Genomic DNA, 26171 nt, shown 5'->3' with positions numbered 1-26171 from the left:
AAAAAACGTCAGAAACACTAAATTTTACGGAAGAAGTGGCAGAAGGAAGCTGCACCCAGGCTTTTTTTAAAAATTGAAAATGGGCGTGGCCTCGCCCACTTATGGGCCAAAAACCATATCTCAGGAACTAGTAGACCGATTTCAATGAAATTCGGTATATAATATTTTCTTAACACCCTGATGACATGTACGAAATATAGGTGAAATCGGTTCACAACCACGCCTTCTTCCAATATAACGCTATTTTGAATTCCATCTGATGCCTTCTCTGTATAAATATAGTACATTAGGAACCAACGATGATAGCGGAATAAAACTTTACAAAAATACGGTATTTGAAAAATATGTAAATGAGAGTATAAAATGTTCGGTGACACCCGAACTTAGCCCTTCCTTACTTGTTAATTTAACAGTTACTCCAACTTTTTTGTTTGAGCAATGTCCTGGAACGGTTTGGTGACGTTTGATATTAGAGTATTGACATACATACTATACATATATACATTTATGTATGTTGTAAAACAGGACATATGTACTTTGTCAGAACGGTGGAAAATATCATTGCAAAGACTTCCGATGGCTTTTCGGCAGGTCGAGATAAGAATTGGCTCGATCTGTGTGAAAGATTATTAACAAAATACAACACTTCCTGGTTTACGTCTTAATGAACCTCTATAAGAATTAAAAAATCTCTAAGGATAACATTGCTGTCAGTCTTAGACTTCTAATTTTATGAATGACTAAGCAGGTAGTCGGACAAAGGCAAACGTATTTTTAGTTTTGAACTGTTCGTTTTAGTACTTGCGGTTGTCGACGTGTCTCATTTTAAGATGATTCCCCTCTTCGTTAAATGGTTGGTTTTGAATTGAGTATATACTCTCCATCATAAACAAATCAAGAACTATTCCCTTAAATCATTCGTTTCTGTTCTATAACTGGTTCTTAAGGCACAGTAACTTACGACATCTGCGGGACTGTATAGTCTACAACTTCAAAAAATCAGAAAAGTAGGTTCCAACTTATCAGTGGTACTCCTAGTTGGTCAAGATGTGGACAATAGAGCTATTTTATTGCGATGATACATATTCTGATCAAATTTGGCCCGAACTGTTCCATTTTAATTGTGAACGTAAACCTAATGTATCAGTACTTTTTCCTAGATAGGTACAACCTTATTTATGTTCCGGGTCCGGCTCTGAGTCGGGCTCCCTGCTTGATCAGATGGTGTGTCCTTGCATCCATTGGCGATTTATTTCAATTCTACTTAACTGCAAAATATATGAAGTGAAGGAGAGTGATAACAAGGTCTGTATACAGCTGCTAATACCATTCCCCATTCAATAATTCAATACAGGGCGTTCAAAGGTGTCGATCTTCGATAAAGAAGATTGCAAAAGAAAGCACAAGACGCTATTCATTAGCACTGATTTATATAGGCAGACAGCTTCGTTATCCGAAAGGATAAGGCTATGCTAAAAGGATCGAGAAGAAGATTGGTAAGTGTTGCTGTTGTGGCCTCTAACCTGTTAGCTTTTAAAGTAGTTGTGGCGAATGAAACACCACATTTATTAAAACGTTACAAAATATTTATTTAAAAGCACTTCTATTCTTGATGGCGTCTATCAAAAGAGTGACGCTTCTAGAAAGAATAACTGACAAAACCGTGTTGCCAGATCTGATACCTCTTGTCTGTGTACCCACAGAATAATTGACAAACAGGGTTGCCATATGTGAGTGCCCACATAGTCTTACTAAATATTTAAATATAGAAAGTCGATAGGGCAATCTGTTGTCAGGGCAATCTGTAGTCAATGAAATCTGTTACTAGAAGAAAACTAAGCAAAATGTATCAGACTGGGCCTTTTTTGTGCTGCTCCTGGGTTTTCAAGGCAGTCATTCTAGAAGGCTTTAGATCACCTTAAAAGGCACGTACCTCCAAGGATGCCACTGTCACCAAGGCAGATGAACTAGTGCAGTACAAAATATCGTCTCACTTATGTAAAGTAAAATAATGTTCATGCACAATGATGGGTCTTAGTGTCGCGAAAGACCGACTGCTAAAGCCAATATTAGAGATTAGAAATATGAGTCATAACCGTTCGAGTGATAAACTGAATTAACTCTCTATAAACAAAGGGCGATAAAGTGTTAGAACGGCGATACAATAACGGAGTTTAAGCCCTTTCTTCGGCTCTTTTCATGGATGCTTAGATAACAAATCATTTGGTCCCGAAAATCGGTCGATACACTTAAAAATTCAAGAAAAGAAAGCAGTAAATGATTACTTTAGAAGCCAAGGTAAAGGTTGGATTGAGCAGCATGCAGCCACCTCAGTGATAACGGGTTTTTCAATAGAGATGCTACAAAAGTATCTTGATAGAGACAGCAAACAACGCCATATTTTTTTCCGTTCTAATGACACTTCCCTTCAGTAAGGTTTGCAAATTCATCATGAAAACATATACGATCCAACAACGAGTCAAATTTATCAAAATTTACTACCGAAATTCAGAGTCAGTGACCTCAACTTTAAGAACGCTACGTACAATTTGTGGTCATCATAATGAATCCGCAGGCACAGAACAAAATTTTCCCGTGCCAGTGAGACAAAGAAGAACACCCAAATCAGTTTCTCACACGTCGTTATCAAGCCTTGGGCATCTCTGTGACTTCGTTGCAACGAATTTTGCGAAAACATTTTGGTCTATATCCTTAAAAGATCAGATTAACGCAAGGACTGAAGCCACCACCACCAGAATCGTCATATGTTCGTGAATTGGGCTGAATAACAACTTGAAAATTATGCGGATTTTCATCGAAAAATCATCTTCAGCGATGGGGCTCATTTCAGGCTGAATGGCTTTATCAGTAAACAAAATATGCGTTACTGACCAGGCAGCAATCCACCCGTACTCCATGAGTAACCATTGCATCCCGAAAAAATTACGGTTTCGTGCCTTTTATGAGCCGTCGACGCATGGCAATCGCTACCGCTCAATGATAACTGGATATTTTTTATGTGGTTCCAACAAGATAAGCCACAAAGCGCCACAAGCCACAAGGCGAATGTCACAATTTATTGAAAATCAGTGGTGAATATGTTTACTCACGAAATGGTCCAGGCAATTGGCCACCTCGGTCGTGCAATTTGACGCCGTTAGACTATTTCCTGTGGGGCTACGCCAAGTCTATGGTCATGCACAGAATTCCGCGATGTTTGATGAACTTCGTACGATCGGCAGGAATAAAGAATTTCATTGCTATCCCAAACCGTTTTTGTAGCGCTCTTATTGAAAACCCTTTAAAAGCTAAATAAAAAGCAGATAATTCGGCATGCAGGAACATTGGTTTTACCAAGGTAATAACCGGCACTCAGAGAGTCAGAGCTTGAACTAGCCACACTACAGCCCAAAACCAAAAAAAGCCATCAGCGGTAAGTAATAAAACAATATTTTATTTAAATATGAACCCCAGCGAGTTACTTCAATTCACGTGACCACACACAACCATATTCATATGCGTGCATGTATGTATGTATGTATGTATGTCTTAATTGAGGGGATCTGCATTAAGTGAACTTCTAAATTACAAAAGTTTTTCGATTACATGACAAATTTTACAAATGACAAATATTTGAATAACAACCGACAAAAATGTTTGACGCCAGCAGCAATACATTTGTGCCAAACTATAACTTAGCAGCAACAACAACAGCAACAAAACTGCAAATGCAAAATAATATTTTGAACTGCATATGGAAATGGAAATAGAAATAAAGATGGCAGATGGAGGCGGAGGTGGATGAGAAATGAGAAGAGGAGAGCAGGGAGCAAATGGAAATGGCAAGTGCAACGGCAACAGGCAGCAATGGACAGCGGCGACGAAATGGAAATGCAAATGAGAAGACGAACAAATGTAAATTTGAGGGTATATGTGTGAGCGTGTGTGTGTGCGCTGAAAGCCAACGGAAATGACAGTATTTACACGAGTTCCGGTTATGGGAGAAGTTGACACATCAGCTACTAGCTGCGGTTGCTGCGCGCTGCCTCGCTTCTGCGGCAGCGTAAATTCATGTTTATGTTTGTATGTGCGTGTGTGTGTGTTGGTGAGCAATTGTACAAACGTTGGCGAAAGTTTTCCAAAAAATCTGTGTGACAAATAGTGGCATATGTTGGACATAACACAGCCATACACGCCCATCACACACGCAAACGAGTGTGCCAGCCAAATGTCGCACGTATCATATTTTGCGGCATTTTTTTTGGTAAAATTTCTTTTGCTCTGCGCTGCCGTATAAATCTGTGCAAAAAGTCCGCGCACTTTTTCCGACCAACAAATATATGCAAGCGCCTGCGTATGTGTGTGTGTGTGTGAGCGGCGGCGCTGAAAAAATTGCAAGCAAACATCGCGCAACAGTTTGACATATGTTGCAAAAGCATAACAACAACACGAACGCCAAGAGCCTTGCTGGCGTATGACAACAAAAACAGTTAACGGTTGTTTATTTATTTTTTTATTTTCTTTTCGTTGCTTTTGGTGCTGCAGCTGCCGCAACGCAGCTGACAAAACGTTCGCTTGCAACGAGCTACACAAACAAACTATGCAAAATAGCGGTACTGAAATCACAACAACAACAAAAAAGCGCTTAACAAACAAAGATGGGGAAAAAGTGCAGGAAATTTCGACATCAAATGTCATGGCGACGGGGCGGGGAGTGAAGTGAGTTGGCCAGAGGTGAGACAAAAGCGCTGCGGTGACATAAAAACTCACCATTCCCGCTGGACAATCTGGTCATTTTTGGACAACTTTTTGTGAACCAAAAAAACAAAGCAAAAGTAAATGTTAAAAGTAAGAAAAGCTGCACGGATATGTAATATATGTACACATGGGAGTACATACATACATATTTATCGACGTCGGGTTCATATGCAGGCTTTCATTTTTCTCTGGAAACAGCATCAAATCTGCACGGTTAATTGAAAATTGATCACGCGGTGTACATATGTACATACATACATATGTACATGCATATGTAGTAAGCCAAGAGGAATGAAGAATTAAAAATATATTTCCGATTGAATAAATTAATAAATATTTTCCAGAAGGAGATATACGCTTTAAAGCAAATATAAGTTCACACAAAAAGGGCTACACAAAAGTAGCAATCAATTTTTATAGCAAATATTTAAAAAAATAAAAAATGGTAACCCTTTTTAAAAAAACAAAAAAAACAAAAGAAAAGTCTCAAACAAGCATTTATATAAAAAAAAATATTTTATAAATATTTTCAAATAATATTCTCATCGTTTAAAAAAATTTGTAAAATACAATTAAAAAAAAATTGGCAATACTGAAACCATGTACATGTGAAATACATATTAATTTTTTTTAAATAGTTTTCTAACAGCTTTAAAAAAAATATATAAAGGAAGAATTATAAAAAATGATTAAAAACATTTTTTGAAACAGCTGGCAATACTGAAATAAAGTATATTTGAAATGTATACTTAAACTCTTTAAAATAAACTACTTATTGCTTCCAAAGAAAAAATTTATTATAACTATTTACAATTTTTTAAACAAGTGGCAACACTGTAACAAAGTGTTTTCGAAAAACGAGGATATTCTTTAAGACTTTTAGAATATTTTTTTATAGCTAAGTTTATTAAAAAGTTATTATATAAATTTTTGAGACAGGTGGCAACAATGAAACCAAGCACGTGTGAAATTTATATTTAAAACTTATTCAAGTAATTTTCTTATATATAAAAGAAAAAATATTTTAAAATATAAAATATTTCTTGAAACAGGTGGCAACACTGAAATAAAGTATATTTGAAATTAATTCTTAAAGTATTTAATATAACTTATTTATAGCTTCACAAAAAATATATTTATAATATTTTAAACAGATGGCAACACTAAAATAAAGTGTATTTCAAATGCGGGGATATTCTTTAAGCTTTTTAAAATAATTTTTTACAGATAATTTACAAAAAAAATAGAAATCTGTTCAAATAAATAACTCATTAGGTGGTAAAAATAAACACATTTTTATTGTTATTTGACACATTTTTTTCCTTTTGAAACAGATGGCAAGACTGAAAAAAGTGTATTCGAAATATATTCTCATAGCTTGCCAAGTATAAAAATAAATTATATTTTTTTAAGCAGCTGGCAACACTGAAATAAAGTGTTTTCGGAAAACGGGAATATTCTTTAAGCCTCTAAGAGCTTAATTTACACAAAAAAAATATGAATCTCTTATATTAAATAGCTAATCAGGTGGCAACCATGTACACATTTTTATGCTGTTGCTTGATATATTGATATACATACATATGTTTGTACACATGTACTATAGGCAACTATTTATCAGTATATATAATTTAACCCTGCGCATTATAGAAAATATTTAAATTTGTAAATAAAATATACATATGTATGTATATGGCAACCCTGTTTATGAAATTTTGCGTAAGGTCCAGTAGGAATGCTTGTACCCTTCATTTCTAGCACTGACAATTCAATATCTAAATCAGATGTGGTATATTTATACTCTCGCAACAAGTTGCTAAGGAGAGTATTATAGTTTTGTTCACATAACGGTTGTTTGTAAGTCCTAAAACTAAAAGAGTCAGATATGGGGTTATATATACCAAAGTGATCAGGGTGACGAGTAGAGTCGAAATCCGGATGTCTGTCTGTCCGTCCGTCTGTCCGTCCGTCCGTCCGTCTGTCCGTCCGTCCGTGCAAGCTGTAACTTGAGTAAAAATTGAGATATCATGATGAAACTTGGTACACGTATTCGTTGGCTCCATAAGAAGGTTAAGTTCGAAGATGGGCAAAATCGGCCCACTGCCACGCCCACAAAATGGCGGAAACCGAAAACCTATAAAGTGTCATAACTAAGCCATAAATAAAGATATTAAAGTGAAATTTGGCACAAAGGATCGCATTAAGGAGGGGCATATGTGGGCGTAATTCTTTTGGAAAAGTGGGCGTGGCCCCGCCCCCTACTAAGTTTTTTGTACGTATCTCAGAAACTACTATAGCTATGTCAACCAAACTCTACAGAGTCGTTTTATTCAGGCATTTCCATATACAGTTCAAAAATGGAAGAAATCGGATAATAACCACACCCACCTCCCATACAAAGGTTATGTTGAAAATTACTAAAAGTGCGTTAACGGACTAACAAAAACGTCAGAAACACTAAATTTTACGGAAGAAATTGGCAGAAGGAAGCTGCACCCAGGCTTTTTTAAAAATTGAAAATGGGCGTGGCCTCACCACTTATGGGCCAAAAACCATATCTCAGGAACTAGTAGACCGATTTCAATGAAATTCGGTATATAATATTTTCTTAACACCCTGATGACATGTACGAAATATAGGTGAAATCGGTTCACAACCACGCCTTCTTCCAATATAACGCTATTTTGAATTCCATCTGATGCCTTCTCTGTATAAATATAGTACATTAGGAACCAACGATGATAGCGGAATAAAACTTTACAAAAATACGGTATTTGAAAAATATGTAAATGACGTATAATGAAATCTCGATTATCACTTTATTGTGCGAGAGTATAAAATGTTCGGTGACACCCGAACTTAGCCCTTCCTTACTTGTTTGAGTTTAAGTTTCATAGAACTTCAAAAAATGTGGCAACCGTGAAACAATATCTCCAGATTTCGTGTGTTTCACATTACTTATCAATAATTCTAGTAGTTTTTTTTTCTTATTTAAAAAAAAAGCTATAAACAGAGTTGCAATATAAATGTTAGCACAGGAAATATTGAAAGTAAAAATATTATTAAAATAAAAATTATGGAATTTTTTGTCTGTCACGAAACATTTTTAATTTTTTTTCTTTCGAAAAATCAGTTTACATGATTTCGATCCATTTAGGAAAGATATTTTCATAAAAATAAATATTTATTCATGCTTAGTTGGCAACCTTGACCAAATAACCAGCTTCACGCACAATCACGCCCTCCTCTTTGGCACCATTACGCTCATGTGTTACAGCAACACAAGTGCTACTCAAGGGTGTGTTTCCATTGTCAGATTTTTGACACATTTGCGGCCAGCAGCAAGAAAACAAAAAAATGAAAAAAGTGCAGTAGCAACAACAAGAAGTATATGCAGCCTTTTTCTGCGCTCTTTTTCATTTTTTCCGACATTGAGTTGTTTACTTCGCACGCTTGATTTGTTGTTGCTGCTCGCTGATGCCATTTATGTACTTTTTCGCGCTGCATTTCGCTCCGCATCGGCGCTGACGCGAGCAACTTTAGCAAGAAAAACAAATATTTTTTTGCTTTACTTATTTTTAAGTTAAAAGTCGTGATTGCAAAAAATTATTAAATGCTTGAGGTGGCTCTTGTTTCAGTAAATAGATTTTTTCCAAGTTTTTTTAGTAACTGAGGCAGCGCTGTAGTGGGTGAAAATCAATATTTGTCCATTTCAGAGATGTAAAAGTGTCATAAAGCTGCGTTTTTATAAGCCACCAACAACAACTGCAATAAAAAGTTAAGAGTTGTACTGGCCGCTTTGGGGGGAAAGTGAAGTTCAGTGTTGTACTCGCCACCGCACACGCTCTTTCGCGAGCTGACACCCACTCACATGCATTCATACACTCAGTCATTTGTACTTGCTCAAAGTAAATAGTTATGCTACTCTCATAAAATCATACAAAATGCAATCATTTAGTTTTTTATACAATGTTATTCACAGTGCTTCTTCTCAAGTGAAATGTTGCATAAGTGTCGCCTTTTCATGCACAGTAAACTCCCACTCTAAAAAAGTATGCCGCACTATTGTTGCATGTGATTACATGATCTATACCAACATACCTCTGGTAGTAGGTATGTGCAACATCTGTATATTTATAATATATGTTTGTATATATCTATAGTGCTTTTTATACTCTCGCAACAATGTTGCTAACGAGAGTATTATAGTTTTGTTCACATAACGGTTGTTTGTAAGTCCTAAAACTAAAAGAGTCAGATATAGGGTTATATATACCAAAGTGATCAGGGCGACGAGTAGAGTCGAAATCCGGATGTCTGTCTGTCCGTCCGTCTGTCCGTCCGTCCGTCCGTCTGTCCGTCCGTCCGTGCAAGCTGTAACTTGAGTAAAAATTGAGATATCATGATGAAACTTGGTACACGTATTCCTTGGCTCCATAAGAAGGTTAAGTTCGAAGATGGGCCAAATCGACTCACTGCCACGCCCACAAAATGGCGGAAACCGAAAACCTATAAAGTGTCATAACTAAGCCATAAATAAAGATATTAAAGTGAAATTTGGCACAAAGGATCGCATTAGGGAGGGGCATATTTGGACCCAATTGTTTTGGAAAAGTGGGCGTGGCCCCGCCCCCTACTAAGTTTTTTGTACATATCTCGGAAACTACTATAGCTATGTCAACCAACCTCTACAGGGCCGTTTTTTTAAGGCATTTCCATATACAGTTCAAAAATGGAAGAAATCGGATAATAACCACGCCCACCTCCCATACAAAGGTTATGTTGAAAATCACTAAAAGTGCGTTAGCCGACTCATAAAAAACGTCAGAAACACTAAATTTTACGGAAGAAGTGGCAGAAGGAAGCTGCATCCAGGCTTTTTTTAAAAATTGAAAATGGGCGTGGCGCCGCCCACTTATGGACCAAGAACCATATCTCAGGAACTACTAGACCGATTTCAATGAAATTCGGTATATAATGTTTTCTTAACACCCTGATGACATGTACGAAATATGAGTGAAATCGGTTCACAACCACGCCTTCTTCTAATATAAAGCTATTTTGAATTCCATCTGATGCCTTCTCTGTATAATACGAGTATAAACATTAGGAACCAATGATGATAGCGGAAGAAAACTTTACAAAAATACGGTATTTGAAAAATATTTAAATGACGAATAATGAAATCTCGATTATCACTTTACCATGCGAGAGTATAAAATGTTCGGTGACACCCGAACTTAGCCCTTCCTTACTTGTTTATTTTATATTTAGTGTGTGCTAAAATGTACTTACAACGAGCAAATAATGTAATTGTACATATGCTGAAATGTCAAATACACATGAGTAATGTGATTTTTATGCCCCAATATAGTTCTTCCGGTTCACAACCCAACACAAATACCCACACACATACGTAGATGGTGGAAGGGCTTTTATAACGCTTTTGTAAGGCTACAAAAAATTGTGTGAAATTTTGTAGCAAAAGCGGAAATGATTCCATAAAAATTGTAAGACAAGTTTTACTACCAAATAATGGCTTCTTCCGTCTGGGGTGTGCGTCTTTGAAAGCATAAATGCGTCTTTGAAAACGTAAAGACTGCTTGTCATTGTAAGACATTATTTCACTTGCTTGCTTTAAGGTAGGAATGTTTAAGATAAATAATTCGGAATGTGAAGAAATTTTCATACGAAATAAGTCAACAGATATCAAAACTAATTATATTTTCTGGAATTTGAAATGGTGGAACGTTTTAAAGGTTAACATTACATTGAATACTATTACAATTACCATTACCATTACCAATACCAAATATCATTGCCACTACTATTACCAATAGTATTATGTACTTTTACAATTACCATTACCATTACCAATACCAATACCAATACCAAATATCATTGCCACTACTATTACCAATACCATTGCAATCAATAATAATATGACTACTGCTATAGTCTTTCCATTATCAATACTACTAACATTATCATTACCATTCCAATGTAGGGTAGTCTATGTAACAGAAACTGTCATTACCGGGACATTACCAATAACACATCATTTGCATTCTGTTTACAATACCAAAACTATTACATCTACCTTTATTAATACAATTACCACTATCATTATCAATACTATTAAAATTGTCATTACAATTATTATTACCACTTCATAATCATTACAAATACTACTGCCATTAATTTAACATTAACATTAATATTTTAAATTCTTTTAACATGAGTTTTGAAAACTTGCCTCCTATAAACTTTTTTATCTGGCCCATTACTATTACCAATACCAATAGCAGTAAATTAATAAAACATTACCAGTACCATTACTGTTGCTGTTACCATTGATATTTAAATTAACATTCCATTACCGATAATTCTACTATTACTAGTAACTATTACATTACTATTACTGTTACCATTGATATTAAAATGACAATTTCATTACCAATAATAATCATATTACCATTATCCTACTGTTGCTATTACTTTTACAATTATCATTACCGATAACATTACCATTTCATTCCATTTACAATACCAACACTATTAGAATTTATCAATACTATTGCGTTATCATTACCATTACTATTACTATCACTTTAACATTAAAATTTATATTTAAATTTTTTTTAACAGAATTTTTTCAAAACTGTCTTCAATCTATCATAACTTTTTTTATCTGGCCCATTAACATTACCAATACCAATAACATTATCAGTACCATTACCGTTCTTGTTACCATTTTTATCAAAATTACTGTTTCATTACCAATAACGCTACTATTGGTAATATCCATTACTATTACTTTTACAATTATCATTACCTTAACATTACTTACTACATAACCACTTCCATAATTACTAACACATTTATTCAATTGTTAGTAAAATTACCATCATTACCATTTCGTTATCATTACTATTGAATTTGGCATAATGGTATCAATACCACTATTAATGATAATGGTAATCATTACCTTAACATTAAGATTTCATGGTTTTTAACAGACGTTTTGAGTAATCACCCAGTTTAGAGGAGTTTTCTATCTGGATTTCGGCATATTTTTCAAAACCCTGCAAAAATTTTAAGTTTATAACATGCAGATGGAAAGAATATTTACTGATGTTACTTAGCCATGTTAAATACTGTTATATGTGTGTGTATATAGTACATTAGGGCGCTTAAGAAGTTTTTGTAAAAATGCTGAGATTTTAAGGAGTTTTTAAAGGGCTGTAATTAGCCTTCTGATAAAGATAATCATATTTCTCTTAAAGTCTTGCGTACGTGGCTGAAGAACACAACTTAAAAATAAAAATAATGAAAAATGATCTTTTGAAGCACCTTAATGCATGTAAGTATGTGCCGTGATGAATTTTTTTCACTCACCCGCAACTTTGGTGAGGTTAGTTAAGCTGCGCTTAAGTAAACAAATGAGTACGTGCTGCATTGCCACAAACTAACAACAAACCAAGTTGAACACATAAATAAACATGTAAACACACGTATGCGTGGAAAAGAAAAATAACAACAAACATTTTTTTTTTTGCTTAGAGCTTACGAACTTCTGTTTGTTAAGCATTTATTTACGCAAATGTTTGTTGACCCCCAGTGGTCCAATGCGGTCCAATGCGGCCCATAATGGGCACATTTATTTGCGTAGAATTGGTTTTATTATTCATTTAGGGTTTTCTGGCTTGCGGCAGCGCCTGAGTGGAGACTTACCAACAACTTTGACAAATCCGTATTGTGTCTTCGCCGTCACCGTGTTTATTTGACACATATAGCGGCCCTTGTCCTCCTCCTGTATGTTATTGATATGCAGGAACCATGTTCGGTGTTTGTCATGCTTGTCATGTGTGACACTAATGCGGGGATTACGCGTGATCACGTGATTGTGAACGGTCAATATGGCCGATTGTTCGAAATGCATCCACGCCACCTGCGGATATAAAGAGATAAAAGCAGAAGAGCGCATTAGAGACGTGAAAAAAAATGTTTTGAGGGAAAGTGTTTAAGTTAAGCATGCGGTTGACGTTAAGGTGAATATAAATTAACATATGTAGTTGTCGACTTATGAATGTACATATACATATATAGTGACAGGGATTAAGGTGTGGTGAAGAACAGTCTTGGATTTAGAAACGATTTGTTATGCTAGTCTTGCTTAAGCTTAAAATATGTCAGAGTGATGGACAGATTAAGTGCTATGAGATCTCTTATCTTTTTCTTATGAGAATAAAGACGTTGTCCATTGGCAAAAACCAGCTTTAAGGAGCAAATAATAGCAATAAGTGGTGTTTTTTTACAGAAACTTTAGTTCAAATTTTAAGGCTTCTCATTAAATTTACTAATTTGTTAGAATTGAAAAGCTTTTGACTTCACTTTATTTCATATTTTAGAAAGGAACAGTATATTCTCATACATCTTAAATTTCGGGAAGAGCCCTTTGAAAACTCCTTGATTCATAGTAAAGCAAAATACAAATCCATGAAGGCGGTGGTACTCTAGGCAGTTTTTTTTAAGTCTCCAAAGTTACAGACGAGGCTACAATTTGCTTAATCGAGAACAGATGAGTGTACAATCTATTAGATCGAGAAATTTATGTATAAATTCGACAAGATGGACTTGGTAAAGACAGATTAGCTTAGGTTTATTGCTCAGCCACAAATATAGTCAAGTGCAATATTAAAAGTCTGTCGGTCAGTCAAGTCTTACAAAATCTGACGTGTTTACCAAAGATTTTGAGATTCCGAAGAAAACACAATCCTTTAACACCTAAGTAGGTGGGTAGGTAGCGCTGTATGCCCTATTTTGACCTCTACAATCTTGCTGTCTCGTTTTATTTTTGCTCTCAAAGATTAACTACATATTTATGTATAGTATATCTGTTATGCTTTTCAGCATTCAAGCATTTTCTCACTGGTTTAGGTTAGAGCTGGTCATTCACAGAGAAAGTGTAAAACTCTTTCCTTATTACCTCCGAGCGTAGATTGTTATATGGCAGACCCAGTTTTAGTGCATGTTCACTAAAAGAACAATGCCCCATTACACTTAGCTTGAAAATACTATTCCTGGACCTATATAATAAGTCCTTAGTTCTAGTCTGATCATATCCTGCCCATATTTGCTTCGGTATCTTGTAGTAGGTTATTGATTTCCATCTGCTCTGAGCTATTTGTCAAAAGAGAGTATAAAGCTCTATACTCAGTACATCCACTTGGAAGATGCTGGCTGGGTTTGGTAGATGGGTAGAGAGAGAGAGAGAAATTTCTACTCCGCTGTCCCTTTTTAATCCGTCGGTATAAATTGACGTTAAATAATCCTATCTTACTTAATCTCTTCTCCATTCACTCCTAGAGGTTATTTTCACCCGGAAGTGGGTATTGGAATTCAAGGAGTGAAGAATCGAAGGAAAATATAGTTGAATTTACTTATTTTTAGCTAGTTCAACATGGTGCTAACCCAAGTTATTAGTACAGACAAGTAACATGCAAGTCTGATTTTTAAAGAAAACAGTATTTTTAATTTTACCGTCCAGTATGGTAGCCATACATTTAGATTGGAGACCAACCCCCCATTAGATTTTAATAATAGGTCTAATCTTTTGAATATGGCTAATATTCAGCCCGTCAAAACGGTTAGTTTCCACTTACGTGAAAAGAAAAATTTGCTTACGCAACTAATGACAAATTAGAGGTCCGTTAGTGCACAATCTTACCACACCAAGTAAAAGAACCCGCATGAATTGGCAGTTCTCCCTAACCATTTGTCGTGGATTATGCAAACATCCTTTCCGCCCTTGTCGACCAAGCTACTTTCGCAGGCGTCAAACTCATATTAATAACGATCAAAAGTAAGTTTGACAAAAGTTTGTGTCTCTGCATGCTGGCAGCCCGCTGACACCTAATGACAAATTCCACATACGCCATGGAGGACGCAAAGCAAGCATGTGTGAAAAAATACAAGAAAAAGCACATCAAATAGCAACAAATGTGTAAAGCAGCAACAACAAAGAGAGCACAAACTGTCATATGAAAAACAAGGACAGTAAGAAGAACAACAAAAACAAATATAATTTAACCACGAAATTGTGCGCACAAGTGATGTGGCAGCATGTTGCACCAGCAGAAGTTGGTTGCAGCAACAAACGGGCCATCAATTTTTATGCAAGATTAACGTATCGAGAGAAATAAGCAACAAAGTTACTCACACCCACACATATGTGCATAGCATAGCAGAAAGGTAACATGAGGCGAGCGCAAAAAATGTGGCACGATGACATAACTTTGCAGAAAACTTAAGTTTGCCTTGGAATATTTTTCACACTCATTGCACTCGCTGTTGTCCTCAGTGCGCAGAGAAAGTTTCAGCATCGTTTTTTAATGAAATGTCAGTGTGTGTAACTCACAAGCACACAAATGCGCATAAATTTATGTGTTTTTGCAACGGAGTTTAATAAATTATCCCTGATTTGATAAACAAAACTTTGCAAGTATTGAAAAACCGTGTGTGGGCAGGAGGGGGAGAGTATTTACAAGTCAAGAAATGCAGAATATTTGGCGACATATGTCGCCTTAAATATTTTCAACGTAAATAATGTTAGAAAAATGTGTAATCTTCAGCTAGAAATGAGTTCAAAGTGAATTGAAGGCAATATTTAATAAATTTTGTAAGCAGAGAGTTCCAGGTTCGTAAGTGACGCTAGCTGGAAACCTTTTTAGATTCAAGTTGTTATTTTTTAGCGTTTATACGACTAAGATCTCAATGTTTCCATCTAATCCTGGGTTAGCATCACAAAGCAAACAAAGCTTTCCTTTTGCTATTACTTCGCGCCTGTCGGCTGTCATGATCAGAAGAGATCAGTTGAAGAATTTTTCTGCTAATTCCTGGATGTGATTCTTTGAACCGTTTTATTGCTGCCTGACTTACAGCTTTTACTCCTATGTGTTTTCTATAAGCTTGGGCTATCGGTTTGTTTTGTCTTTCAACGCAGAGAGAAAAAGTTGTCTTCGACAATGAGTTAAATGGCAGTTTAACCTTGTGTACCGCTCTCAATGCTGAGTCAAACGAAGTGAATGTCAGTAAGGCTGTTCAGCGATTTCAATATCCTAATGACCTTCTTAAAGTCGAGCACATAAAGTTATTTATTTTTATCAACAGGTGCTATATTCTACTGAATAGGCAATAGAAAAGTCATTTCTTGACAAACAATGGCCAACTCTATAAGTCATTCATCATTCCAGCCCTTCTATATGGTGCGGAGGCGTGGAAGTGACAACATCCGATAAGTCGGCGTTAGGATTTCGAGAGAAAGTCCCTTATGTATTGGCCAACGATGCTAAACCAAACTTACTCCAAACGCAAGACTCTCCCACAAAACCACCGGCTAAGTATTACTTCCTGGGAAGGACAGGAACATCTATTGTGCGGACTGATTGACGCCAAATGTGTTCAAAAAGTCTAAGTTTTATCATTTTGAATGCGGAGGCTTCGCTAACAGCTTTCCATTTATCAGTCGACTGATATATGAGTGTCGTTAAATTATCGACTGTAAAACTACCACCGAGTGTGGTTTTTAGTTTTTCCCTTGTATTTGAAAGGCGAAGGAAAACAAATAATACATCTTCTTTATACTGTGGACACATCGGACAGCTCGGACTTATGTCATTGTAGAATCTGAAAAAGTACTTTCTAAAGCACCCATGTTCCCAAGTATTTGGGTCAGATAGAAATCCCGGTCCTCATATTGTCTATCTATCCACGAGTGGATGCCCGGTATAAGTCGACCCACCGACCTTTGAATACGAATACCGAATACTGATGTCGATGGAATGATGATCAAAATATATTCCGACAATCTCGTAGTTCTGCAAATCAAGGGATAGCGGCTGCGATAGCTAGGTCATGCTGTACGAATGGAATACACTCCAGCTCAGTACTCGCCGTTGGAAGCAGAGGATCAATTTATGACTGACTAGCGCTCTGTCGTTAATTCAGCCATAACCACGTATGCAGTGTCTATTGCTCCGCAGAGTAGCCTTCTTCAGAAAAGTGACTATCCACTATGATAGCAGAGTTCTGTTACTAGTATTAAGCTCTCTAACCATCTAAAGGATTAAGTAACATCGTTATCAACACAATCAACACAAACAAGGACTGACAAGAAAATATATCTTAGCCCTATTATCAATATAATGGGAGTGAGTCGAGCTCCGTTCTTTTCTTGTATTCTAGTACGAGATACCTGGTCTTTACGCAAGCTGGAACAGCGCGAAGCTACCATTAGTTATTGCGCTGACACAAGTTTCTTTTGACCCAAAGAAAAAAGCTCTAGTGAGTTGCTCGATCGTTAGGTTAGGTTAGGTTAGATGGGTGATCAGAGATCAGACGTGGACTAGTAATGTATTTCTTTGTGAGGCCATTGACAAAGAACTCTCGTGTTCAGACTAACAGATTGGCGAAACGCTTTCTATTCTATTTCTACCGCATCTTCTTCCAAACATCTACTGCAGTCAGCAACCGGTAAGATTCCCATTCTTATTGCATGTATGCCAACAGGGCAGTGGCCTGTTAAGAGTCCCACTACTAATGAGAGGCTAGCCTTACTGAGGGCAAGGAGATCACTAGATCTTCTGCGATCTATCTTGGGCCAAAACGCTTTTGCGACCGCTCAAGTACCGATGCTGGCCCAGCGTGGGCCAGGAATCCGCGAGGCCCAGCTATCCAGTAGTAGAACACAGGAGGATGCAGAAGCAACGACCCGTTCCCATTCTACCGATAATGATTCGCTCGACCGTAATAACGCCATTTTTCCCTAGTCGAAGCAGTTCTAGCTTGTATTTGCACCAATGATGTCCAAGCGAAAAGGTTGAGCAGCTTACCGGATTCCAGTTGTAGAAACCGGTTGGAAGAGAACGTCAAGTAGGTCGAAACATCTCATCATCTCATCTTTTATGAAATTCTTCTTCATTCTATGCATTTGCGAAAAGAAGTCTTGAATGCCTAAGAGCTCGCACTTAGAAATAAATCGCGAAAGCATATTTTTATTGGATCTCAAGCAGCTTTTTCGGCTTACTATATATGATCGGATAGAGGAGTTTAATTTTCGGGCTTCACAAAATGTCCAAGTGCGACCTCCCATCTTGAGTGAAACTAACTTAACCTAAACCAATAGCACAATCAGTTTTCTTGCCTGCAGCATAGCCTACAAGCAATCTTCTGTGGGCAATCTAGGCTTGAACTACTTACTCAAGTTCAGCATATGTAAAATTGTACGACTATTCATATTAGAACTTTCATTTCTCTTCCTTACCACATCTAAATAGATAACTAACAGGTGATGTATCGGAATTTTTCTATATCTCCGATTTTTGGGTTTTCATAATAATTCTAAAATATTTTCTGTCATATTATAAGTGGCCCTTCATTAAATGTACAGTGTTATCAGGAAGACTTTCTTAGCGACTTTCTAATGTCAAGAAAATCACATATTTCTCAGAATTTACACGGCAACCGCTGGCTGCCGACATGTTTCGCATGACACATAAAGGATTCTTTAAAACTCTATCCTTTAAACAGAGTAAGGAACAATTTTTCAATGAATATCTAATAATAAAAGAGGAAATGCTATCAGCTATTCGCCAAAGATATAGGAGATATGCTTAAGGATAGAGGAACCACCCAAAGCCTGGACGTGAGAGTGAGCTGATTAACGAAGTGCGTCAATAAAATAAGCCCGGCCCCAGTCACCCTTTCTACGCAGCGCAGGGGTGTGCAAACAGTGCGTGCGACGCACAGTCTCGTTTATTGACACTAACAAATGTTTGTGTGTGTGTATGTGTGCGTTAGCTCTTAGCCTTTATCCACGTTGTATGGCAAGTTGTCAGCAAGCGCTTGATGCTCACTTTTTCAACAGCAAATACAAATACAAATAAAAATCAGTGCGTGAACTTGCATGAAGAAACCGTAAATGAAAGACACACACAAAGCACAACGGACGATGATGATGATGATGAGGCGGCGGTTGGGCGTAGGGGACTGGCGAAAGAGCTGAAAAATCACACAAGTCGTCGGCAAGTCGAACACGTTTCTTCCTGGCACAAGACATTGAAATATGAACAACCATCTGTCTGACACATGTGCAGCACGTATGTGACGGCAAGTGAGTACAAAGTGTGCGAAAACACATGCTTAGCTGCACACGGACACACACGCACCCACTCATACAAGCAGTTGTACAGATGCTTGTCATGTTTTGTGGCATGTTTGACTCTTTGCTTGATTGTGTGTGCTTTGGAGGGAGCTGAACTTTGCTGCCAGACAGTAGTCAGTCACACAAACACACACACATTTATAGTTGCAATCATGCTGCCATGCTAGACTCCTGCCACACCGGCACCATTCTGGCCACATTCTGCGCTAGCTCAGTTGAACTCGCTTCCTTTCAACTGCACATACACACACGCACATAACTAACTGTAACCTGCCATCCGGCCAACGTGTTGACTACTCCTGTTACCAGCCACTTTTCCTCAACAAACAACTCAGCTGCCGTCGCCGTCGTCCGTCGTCCGTCTATCATCGGCACTTTTTGTGCTCTGCTCTTATCATTGGAATGGCATCGACATCGATACGTGTTAGAGGAATTGAAAATATTTGCAGCTTACAAGCACACACACACATACACACACATGCAAGCGAGTGCACACATGCGAATGGTGAAATCAGCAAAGTAGCAGCAACAGCAACGCACTGCAAATACGACGAGTATCATGAAACGGTATTTGTAAACATTTACCGTTGTGAAAAATGGAAAAATATACCAAAAAGCAACAACAGAAACAATGTCAATGAAAACAAGTAGTACTGTAAGCACACATTTGCAATATTTGCTGACATTGCCGAGCTGCTCAGTTGGCACCGTAGTGGAGGTGTAGCATTGCTCAGACACTTAACGGTAATTGCAGTTTAGCAATATTGTATATTAACGCTCTTGCAGGTACTTGATTTGATTTTATATCGAGTAGCGCATTGTCGACGCCAGAATATTGCTCGTTATTAGCGTTGGCAAGCGAGTACCGGCAGCGGTTCAAGCGTGAGCAATGAATGCAATTGCTTGCGGGGTAACGGTAACTGCATGGTTTCATGGTTCTATAGCTGCTTATAGTGATAAGTACACATTGTGTCAAGGTGACCTTACTTTTTCGGCGTCCTTTATGTAAAATAAGCAATCGATTCGCAAAAAATTAAATATCGGTAACTTTAATATTTAATATCGATATATTAGTTACATAGGCCATATGTACAAGTACAAGTGAGGAAAGCTCTCTGAGCGCCATTGACTTGGGAGTGGCCAACAACGATTCTTTTACATACGGCTAAAGCAGCTCACGACTTCAGATCCTAGGCCAAGTACCTTCTGGGTAGCCAAAAATCAACTGTTTGCAGGCGAGTTAAGTGAGAACACGAATCATCTCTTCTCAGACTTGCGCTCAGGGCTTGGGACCCGCCACTTACAAAAACGCTCAAGGAAATGAATGCAACAGCTTCGGATGCAACAGCCTTGGATGAGGGACAATGGCTACGCCGACTACAAGACCTCTGTCATCCGAATGGATGAAAATACTCCAGCTTTGAGATTATTCGCCGTAGTATCTGCTGGGGGAAGCAGATGACGAGAAAGGCCTTCACTCACAAGGCCAATCTCCAATTGGCGCCAAAAATCGAAACGAAGAAAGACCGCTGTTCTAAACTCGGTTATAACCCCGTTATCGGTGTATATGCCAATAAAGAAGAAAAGGATGAATGGCTCAAAAATTGAGGTTGGAGTTGGTGCAGGGATATACGGTGCAGAGTTAGGTGTGAGACAAGCAATCAGCAATAAAAGTAGTAATTAACTTCGATTCACATATCGCCGAAAAATATCTGGGAAAGCAGAGCAGCAGCGGAGAGTGTCGCCAGGAGCAAGCATCTACACTTTTACTTGGTACCAGGTCTAGATTGTCAAGTGGTGTATGACTAACATCTGATAACGTGACCAACATTTGTAAGGCCACGCATTGCTTGTACGACAATTTGGATAACAGCGTGGCAAAGAATGTAAAGATTTGATGTAATGTCCCGCACTAGTAAGGCAAAGTTCCCATCCACCTCTCTTTGATATTGAAAAAATTGAGAGCCAGACAATTCGAAATCGTATCGCTAACTCAGTGAAATTTTAAAGGCTATCAACTCTGAAAGATTTGTTGTACATTTATGGTAAAACCTCACATATCACAAAACAGACGGTAGTGACACCATTAAGGGTGGAATGCGGTTTTATTGGTGTCTTGGGAAAATTATTAAGTTACTTCGCATGAACTGTTTCCGCCAATTTCGAGTTGGATATTTCTCCCACTACAATTCGCTTTGTATCACAACATGGAAAAAAGGCATTCCCATGATAATATTATTGCTTTCGTAGCTCAAGAATCTTCTTACAAAATATGATGTAGACATACGTGAGTAATGCGTTGTAACAGTAGATGAAACCTTCTTCTGAGTGATGGATAAATCTAAAATGACTTCACACATAACATTAAAGAGCAAAAAGTCGAATATGTAATCTTATAATGACTCCACCCATTCTATGCCTGCACGTGACTTACATTTGAAATATTGGAAGGAGACGATGATTTCCCCAAAGAAGTCTAAAACTGTTATAAAAATAAATATTTTGCAGTGAAAAGGCAGTAGATTTTGAATACGACATTCGCAACAAATGCACTGGTACCATGAATTGTTGGCACCAACGGTTTTCTTCATGGATTTAAAACGTCTCAGTTCGAGCACTTATACGAAGGGATAACATTCGACTACAAAATTAAATTAAAGGTATGCCTATTTCTACTTAAATATTGCATACTTTAAGGATAATAATCATATCCGTTACTGCTGAGGAAGCATTAGTCACTATGTCTCTCTTTAATATGCAAGAAAATTAATTCGGTTGTCACATCAACCACGTACCTCCTCTACAAGTACCAAAAAACAAAGAAAAGAACAAGAGTTTGAAAATGTGTCAGAGAAGATGGCAGACCGCTTTCAGAGGATGCTAAAATATCATATAAAACATCCGTAGTAGAATTGACAAATCGAAAACGACAACTTCAACCTTTAAAATATTTGCTTTAGGTGTGTTGTTGTTGAGAAATTATAAATAGAAGCAATTGTATTAAAATTTTCAGCGTATGTTTATACATATTTCTAGAATACCCAGTGAAATTTTTGAGGAACAAAATTAAATATTTTTGAGCTACGCGAGATCTCCGAGGCGTTCAAAAATCGGTTTTCTACTACTGCAGTGATTTTGGCCTTCTCAATGAATGAAAATTACTACAAAAAATTCTCGTTAAACTAGTAGATATTATCTATACAATGGCCTAGAATTAGAAGGAAAAAATCAAAAATAAAAAACATTTACAGAACTTAATGTGCTTTCATAATCGGTGATTCATACCGCAGCCGATAATAAGTCAGGAAGAAATCGTGTCAGCTCAAAACTACATATCTCAAATACAAAAACGACAAAAAAGTATTATTACCATATATGAAAGCAGGAAATGAACGAAGGATTAGTTCAAAATTTAGATCTTTGACAAAAGGGCGGCTTGCCAAAAAAAAAATAATTTTTAAAGACTTATATTTTATAGTCGCTTAAAAAATCAAAATTATTATTAAAAATCTTATTCCTACTATAATTACTTGACAAAACATATCTAGCAGGATTGTGTGAAAAATTCAAATCGTTCAGTGTAGCCAATTCGAAAAAATTCTTCAATGACTCTGAAATCAGCGTTTCGAGAAAAGCAGTTAAAGTTTTGAGAACCGATTACACTAAGTTAAAAAATTCTTATAAATATGTTTATATCTATAAAACTATTTGCCGGAATAGCTTCGAAAAATATTTTCAAATCTATGAACATTTGACATTACAGTATACAACAAAACTACGGAGGCTACAAAAAAGGTTTACTAGTTTTTGAATATTTCTTCCATAATTTACATTAAAATATGCAGATACTACTAATTCATACTGAAAGCCAGCAAAAAATAACAGTATGATATTTAACCTTAGTTTTTTTTGCTAGCAGACTGAATATTTTTTGATAATCACTTGAGCTTTGCACGCGACAAAAGAGTGTATATCTAGTGTAAGTGAGGTGTAGTGTAGGCCAAAAAGCAAACTTGGGAAAGGTAATATTTCATCATTTTATTCTCAATAAAATGTCTTAGTCAAGACTTCTAAAATTGCATTTAGTAAAAATGCCAATAAGGACTGCAGTATTTCAAAATCGCAGAAAAGTATTCCAGGTATAAGGTCACAATCCAAAAAGTGATAAAAATTACAAGAATTGTAAACTAGAAAGCGCGTCAAGATCACACCGTCCACGGCAACCACTGCTCGCAAAGAAACCACAATGATCAGAGAGGTGAAGAAATACCCGAGCAGAGCCTTCAGCTGAACATTTTTGAGTCAACTACTCAGCGGAATCTCCTAGAAGACGGTTATTCCAGCCACAACAAGATTAGGAAGACTATAATCAGCCAAAAGAACTGAAACACTTGATTGGAATTAGCCAAAAGTTAATAAAAAAGGCCGTTAATTTTTCAGAACAAAGCCATTTCAGGTGAAATAAGTAAATTTCAGATAATCAAATCAAATTTAATAATGCGAAAGACAGAGAAAAAGAAAGAAAATTTCGAAAGAGTCATGAGAGCCTACACTGTAAATGCTTCCAAAGCATCATAAAGTTCGGAAGTGGAAATATAATATTCTAATTTATTGGAGCTGCTTTAGCTACAATGGTCTATTATAACTGGTAATGGTCGAAAGCAAAATAATGCGAGAGTCCTACATAAATGATCAAAGAAACAAGTCGAGTTGAGTTAAAATATTTCAAAAAAAATCGATAGAGATCCTAACATGACCTGCATAACGTCCTGACTTAAAGCCGATTAAAACACAGAAACTTCAAATTTAGTAGGGAATGTTTATTAGCAATAGAAAGAACATTTTTTAGCATTAATTTTTTGTCAAATAACATGACAGGTTGACACGACTCACGTGTAATCTATCAAGAAAAGGGTATTGAGAAAAATATCTCTACTTGGATCAGATGTTATCATTTGAATGATAAGCAGGATCGATCTGCTGATCTTTCCAATAGACCCGAAATTTTTAATTGTTTGAAGGACTACCGAGCAAACATACTACAATATCGTTTCCACTGAACTTGGAAGATATGCCTCCATGTGGCTTGGCTGTAATTAACACAAGATATTGAAGCTCTACTTTGAAAGCAACATTATGATTCATGTACTATATATGCTCTCACGCAAACACCTCAGTATGGCTAAATAGAACTCCTTATTGACCATCTGTTCTTTCGGAACAAATGCACCAAACCACGAATATCGAAAAAATCAATTAGCATTCTCTTGATTTTTGAGCGGCTTTGGTGTGGTGTGTTTGGTTTCTGTTTGCATGTCAAACTGACGAAATTTCGAAAAATCATTTATCAATTTATTTATATTTTATTATCTCACTAAGTTTTGACACAAAGTGCTTTTTTTGTTAAATTTAAATATCAGAAGCGCACTCTAAAGTAAAAGTCAAATTTAAATCAAATATCAAGAAATTTATTAAACATTCTTTCATGAATGCTTTCAAAGTCGCTCAAAATTCTTTACACAACAACAACAAATGATGCTAAATAAATCACAAAATAAATATGCAACAAAAATGTGCAGAAATTCTTTCTCTGCGAAAAGTGTAAGAATATCCATATCCACACACTGTCGCTTTAATTTCCATGCAAACGAGCGTTTTCCGCCAGCAAACAAGCCAACTTTATACGCCGTAATTACAATATACAGTGAGTAGGAAATCCGTAAAGGATTTTGATTGAAATTATAATTCATTGGCTTGAAATTTAATTACGTAAAATGCCACAAAGGACCAAAATAGCCTCGAGTACAATTCGGTGTTTGTCTTATGAATAAACTATTGAATATTGTATGAGAGCAAAGTTGATATTGCAATGTACGCACTGATTACATACGGCAACTCATGTGTTTGGTGGTACTTGTGTTCAGGCTGCACACACACATACAGGTATGTAAGTTTGTAGGAGCGTGTGTGGCATGCTTGGATTAAAGGCAAATATTATGTGTGTGGTGAAGTGAAAATCCTTTGCTTGAACGAAAAGCAAGAGAAAGTAAGAAAGTTATGTTGCTTGCGGAGAAATGACAAAATTAATTCACTTAAAATTTCATTGGCTATCAGCACGTCAACAAGTGAGTAAATACACACATTTATATGCGTGTGAATGAGTGTACATATAAGTGTGAATGTGTGTATTTGCACACATGTATGCATTTGTTTCGTATGTTAGACATTTATGCAAATTCTAGACAGTTGAGTTGAAAATGCCTAAAAGTATGCTACGAAATTTGTTGTGCAGGCATGTTCAGCAACTTATACACGATTAAAATACATTGTACACACACACACGCGCATCTACTAAAATACAAGCTGAAATCCCATATTCATACAGACACACACACAAACACATACACAGCAGCACACGGCAGCCTTTAAATACACATTGGTTAGCAGCGCTTGTGCTCCAGCTATCGAAATTGTATAACAAATATTGTCTACAGTGCATTGCATTTATTGCCAGCCTCAAGTATATTTAAGTTGCCATTTTCTGATTTTGCGACTTTGTTTTTATTGGCATTACATGCTTGTGGCAGCATGCAGCGGCTTTATGCTTTCGGACTGGCAAGCACATGTATTCATGTTGTAGCAGCACTCAAAATGTCATAGCTTCTTATATTTATGCATTTATCTGTGAAGAGTAACAATAACTGGCCATGTGCCTCAAAGTATGCTACGTAAATGTTTAAAAAGCCCGAAAAATCAAATGGCATGCGGTGCAACGGCATGTCCAGCATTCTGAAAATATTTCGCATTTTACTTGGGGCAAATAAGACAAGCTGTAGCACACACACACACACACACACAAATGCACATTTTTGTCTCGATAAATGCCGAAACTGGCCATTTAGAATATTTCTGCATGTAAACAGGACGTGCCAAGAATATCGTCTGCTAGCAAAATATTATTCGATGTGTGTGTGTTTACCTGCTTGCTATTTGCATTTCCATCATCAATATCAGCAATGACAACTTTGCATAGCATAGCATACTTTTGTGCGCAAACAGCGCCAAGAAGAATTCGGTCAATATTTGTTAGAGAAATTTGAGCTTTTAAGCAACTGGCATGCACACATAAGAGTAAATAAATGAAATCGAAAAGAAAATAAAAATAAATTTTAAATAAATTATTGTGAAA

The 26171-nt window shown here is 36.7% G+C and overlaps 1 protein-coding gene across 1 annotated transcript in view; it reads right to left on the bottom strand.

Annotated features, from left to right (window-relative positions):
- Window positions 1-26171, bottom strand: part of LOC120768879 (interference hedgehog) — a 221041-nt gene that overhangs the window by 66103 nt on the left and 128767 nt on the right. The window contains exon 3 of the mRNA XM_040095632.1: window positions 12493-12709. Within this exon, the coding sequence (XP_039951566.1) occupies window positions 12493-12709 (217 nt within the window). The remainder of the gene's footprint in view (window positions 1-12492; window positions 12710-26171) is intronic.

This window comes from Bactrocera tryoni, chromosome 2 (genome assembly GCF_016617805.1).
Source record: "Bactrocera tryoni isolate S06 chromosome 2, CSIRO_BtryS06_freeze2, whole genome shotgun sequence".
NCBI classification, from domain to species: domain Eukaryota; kingdom Metazoa; phylum Arthropoda; class Insecta; order Diptera; family Tephritidae; genus Bactrocera; species Bactrocera tryoni.
The sequence above is the reverse complement of the archived record's forward strand: the minus strand, read 5'-3'. Positions and strand labels throughout refer to the sequence as shown.